The sequence below is a fragment of the Olea europaea genome, unplaced genomic scaffold (assembly GCF_002742605.1).
Source record: "Olea europaea var. sylvestris unplaced genomic scaffold, O_europaea_v1 scaffold2107, whole genome shotgun sequence".
NCBI classification, from domain to species: domain Eukaryota; kingdom Viridiplantae; phylum Streptophyta; class Magnoliopsida; order Lamiales; family Oleaceae; genus Olea; species Olea europaea.
In genome coordinates, this window is record NW_019239015.1 from 129,075 (window position 1) to 132,738 (window position 3,664).

General features: G+C 36.8%; 1 protein-coding gene across 1 annotated transcript; it reads left to right on the forward strand.

Moving 5' to 3' along the window:
• The first annotated feature begins 251 nt into the window (after positions 1-251).
• Positions 252-1,227, forward strand: LOC111380218 (dirigent protein 22-like). The gene has a single exon (XM_023003716.1). The coding sequence runs from the start codon at positions 347-349 to the stop codon at positions 917-919; it is 573 nt and encodes a 190-aa protein (XP_022859484.1). The 5' UTR covers positions 252-346; the 3' UTR covers positions 920-1,227.
• The last annotated feature ends 2,437 nt before the right edge of the window (positions 1,228-3,664 follow it).

Genomic DNA, 3,664 nt, shown 5'->3' on the forward strand with positions numbered 1-3,664 from the left:
TTGAATAGTCCCGTGGACGAACTTTTCCTTTCGAAAAGTATCAAAGGTAAATTTTTTTTTTTTTTTTTTATATGATGGGGAAATCCGTCGTCGCTATTCTTCGGGTACGTGCTGGGTAAATTTTCGGGCTGATACAATAGCCTACAAATTATGTCAGTCAGGTAAATCACACTAGGCAAACCCGATTCAACATGCTCAATTGAGAAAGTGTTGATAAGAGGAATCGAATTTGTGACCAATCAATGAGAATCTTCCTTGCATATATAATAGGACCTTCAAGCTAATTAATGCCATCCTTATCATCTACTGAAATCCCTCTCTACACAACCAACCTTTAATTTCCACCATGGCCATTGCAGTCCTAAAACTCATTTTCTCCATTTTATTTCTCTCAAGCTTCATAATCCCGGGATATAATTGTCAAGAATTTTCAAGAAAATCATCAAAGAAAGAGTTTGGCCTCAAAAGAGAAAAACTAAGCCACCTTCACTTCTACTTCCATGACATACTCAGCGGTCGAAATCCCACCGCCGTCCAAGTGGCTTCAGCCGCCATGACGAACACCTCTTCCACCTTGTTCGGGGCGGTGATAATGATTGACGATCCTTTGACAGTTGGCCCAAGCATGACCTCCAAACTTGTTGGAAGGGCACAAGGCATTTATGCATCGGTAGATTTGGATGAAGTAGGGCTTTTGATGGTTTTGAACTTCGCTTTTGTTGAAGGCAAGTACAATGGTAGTACCCTCAGTGTGTTGGGGAGGAACAACGTGCTCTCCGCCGTGAGGGAGATGCCGATTGTCGGCGGAAGTGGGCTTTTCCGATATGCTCGTGGCTACGCTCAGGCAAAGACTCACCAATTTAATTTACAAACCGGGGATGCCATTGTAGAGTACAATGTCTATGTCTTCCATTACTGACCTACTCCTAGGTACAGCTACCGTCCCCAATCTTTGGTATAAATTTTGGAAGGAATAATCCATTTCTACCCAATGTGTGAGTGAGGGGGTCGGGCCTCGCACATTTATTGGTGTGGGCCTCGATCCTCATGTGAGTAGCAGGCAACGGTGGCAACCTGTCAAACTCCGGGTATCTATAACAAAATTCATTTTGAAATGTCACATAATGTCATTTTTCTTCTTCTTGGATTGTTGTTTCAATTGATATTTTCATAGTATTTAATGACGTTTTCAAGATTTTAATAAGATCTTGATTGTTTTTAGGATTACTAAGATATTGGTACTAACAAAAAAGCCACCATTTATTAAAGCATGTTAAAAGTAAAATTCGCATCAACTAAATATGACAATAATAGCAAACATACAAGAATTTAATCATATGAACTCATCTTAACAATATTGATATTTTAAGATGGAACTTAAGGTGAGGAGTTAATTTTATTTTTCTTTCCTTCAAGCTTGATCATGTATGTTTTTTATTTACACAGCTAAGAATTACCATAAAAAGACAAACGAAAACTCTCCAACAAGTCGATTCATTGTTTAGTGGTTTAAGACTTTTTTCTTTTTACCCTTTCAAGAAGAAGCAACATAGACGTGAAATCCCTTTCATGGTGCTCAAACAATAGAAATGTCAAAGATTTTGTAGAGCCACTAATTGCCAACCACCAAGGTTTTTGCAGGCTTAATTTGCCAAATCCAAATCAACACCACATACCAAATGACCTAAGAACACCTCAAAGTCTCCACCTATGGTTGTTAAATGTTTACTCATTTAGACAACACTACAAAGGAATGTCAAAGCACCAAGAAAAGAACCACAAAGGCACAGTGAAGAGGGAGGCAGAAAATGGCAAAGAGAAACCATGCAAGAAAGCCCAAGAATAATACGGTGTTAAGGAGGCCAAGAATAATACAAGAATATATAGGTACCCAATTGCATAAGAATGGTAAGTCCATTAGGTAAAACTAATGGGTCATGAGCCCAATAGATATTAATTTGGTTGTATAGTGGGCCTCTTGCAATACTAGTCATCCAAGCAGGTAAATAATCGCCCCATGAGCAACTCAACTTAATTGGTCGCTTCAAATGATTCAATCAATTTCTTGGATTGGGTCGTTTTAATTTGGGTATTGATATATCGTTCAGTCATATGGTCAAAGTCGACTAAGAAATTAAATCGGATTTACATCATCGTCCGAGAAGTCGTCTGACAACAAATTGTCTAACAGATTTAAAATTTGGGACATTAGGCTAGGAAAGGGAATTTCAAATCGTCGTTGCTTAGATTTCATTATTGCTTGGAATGATATTAGCCTATCTTTTGTAGTTTGAGATAAATAAAGGTTCATGGGATGTATACCAATCCAAAGGTTGTGTTAACTAAGTTCCTAGGAAATAAACTAATTTGGCTCTTATCTAGGATTCTTTTGTTTAACTAAATATAGGGGGTGCATAAGTGGCTAAAAAAACAGCAGTGATGCAGTGAACATAATAAAATTCGACGTTGATAGCCTATGGCTAGATTGAATTTTTTCGGAGGGCTTCCTTCTAGGATTGAATCTAGGAAAAATTTCATAACTAAGAGGATAACTATTGTCCATTTTAAAAAGTGAAAATAGAAGTTTCAAATTTTAAAAATCATATTCATTAAAATTTATTTATAATTTAATTGATTAATTATATATTTTATTAATTAAATAATTAAGGTCATAGATCTATACAATTTGGTCACGGATTAAAAATTTTGTTAGTTACATATTATTTTTCGGTCACAAATTAAAATTTTTATATGACAAATTATTTTACGGTTACAATTTAAAATTTTTATTGATCACAATTTGTCCGTCGGTCACAAATAAAAAATATATAGGTCAAAACTTTTTAATCGGTCACAGATCACAAATATTATAAGTCAAATATTATCAAATTATCGGTTACAAATTAAAAATTTTTTAGATGATGCATTATTTCTTGATCACAATTTTAATATTATTATTCACATATTACTTATTGGTCACTGATTGATCAATTTAATGGTTATAGATTAAAAAAATAATTTGTGATCACCATCTCACCACCACCTCTAGCAATACCATCATCACCATCACTGCCAGAACCATAACCACGTCTTGACATCGATACCACTACCTCAAGCAAATCAACAAATAGTAGAAAACACCACCATATAGTCATTCGACATCCACCATCATCGCAACAAATCCATCACTGCCGCAACTAAAATCACAAACACCACCAAGCAAATACCTAACACCAAAAATCAAAGAATGGATGCCATAAGAACTACTCGCCGTACCACCATCAAACACCATCGCCATAGAGCCACCCACCACCTCACAACAAACTGGCCAACAATGCACACCACCACGCCGCCAATACCACAACACCCTTGCATCGTCGTTCGCACCATCACATCAACACCACACCACCATTAACACCATCACAGATTCACAGCAACCAAAATCGCCAGATCCACTTCACCAATACCACCACATCCTTACATCATCGCCCATACAGATTCACGCCGCCAATACCACCGTACCCTTGCATCGTCGTCCGCACCACCACATCAACACCACACCACCATCGTCACTACACCACCACCCATCAACACCATCACAATTGTAATACCTTAATTTTAAAAAAATGGAGAGAGACAAAAAGATTAAAATATATATATATAT

Bases quoted from the DNA above. Each gene is read 5' to 3' on its own strand.
- LOC111380218 (XM_023003716.1), top strand. From the start codon at position 347: ATGGCCATTGCAGTCCTAAAACTCATTTTCTCCATTTTATTTCTCTCA.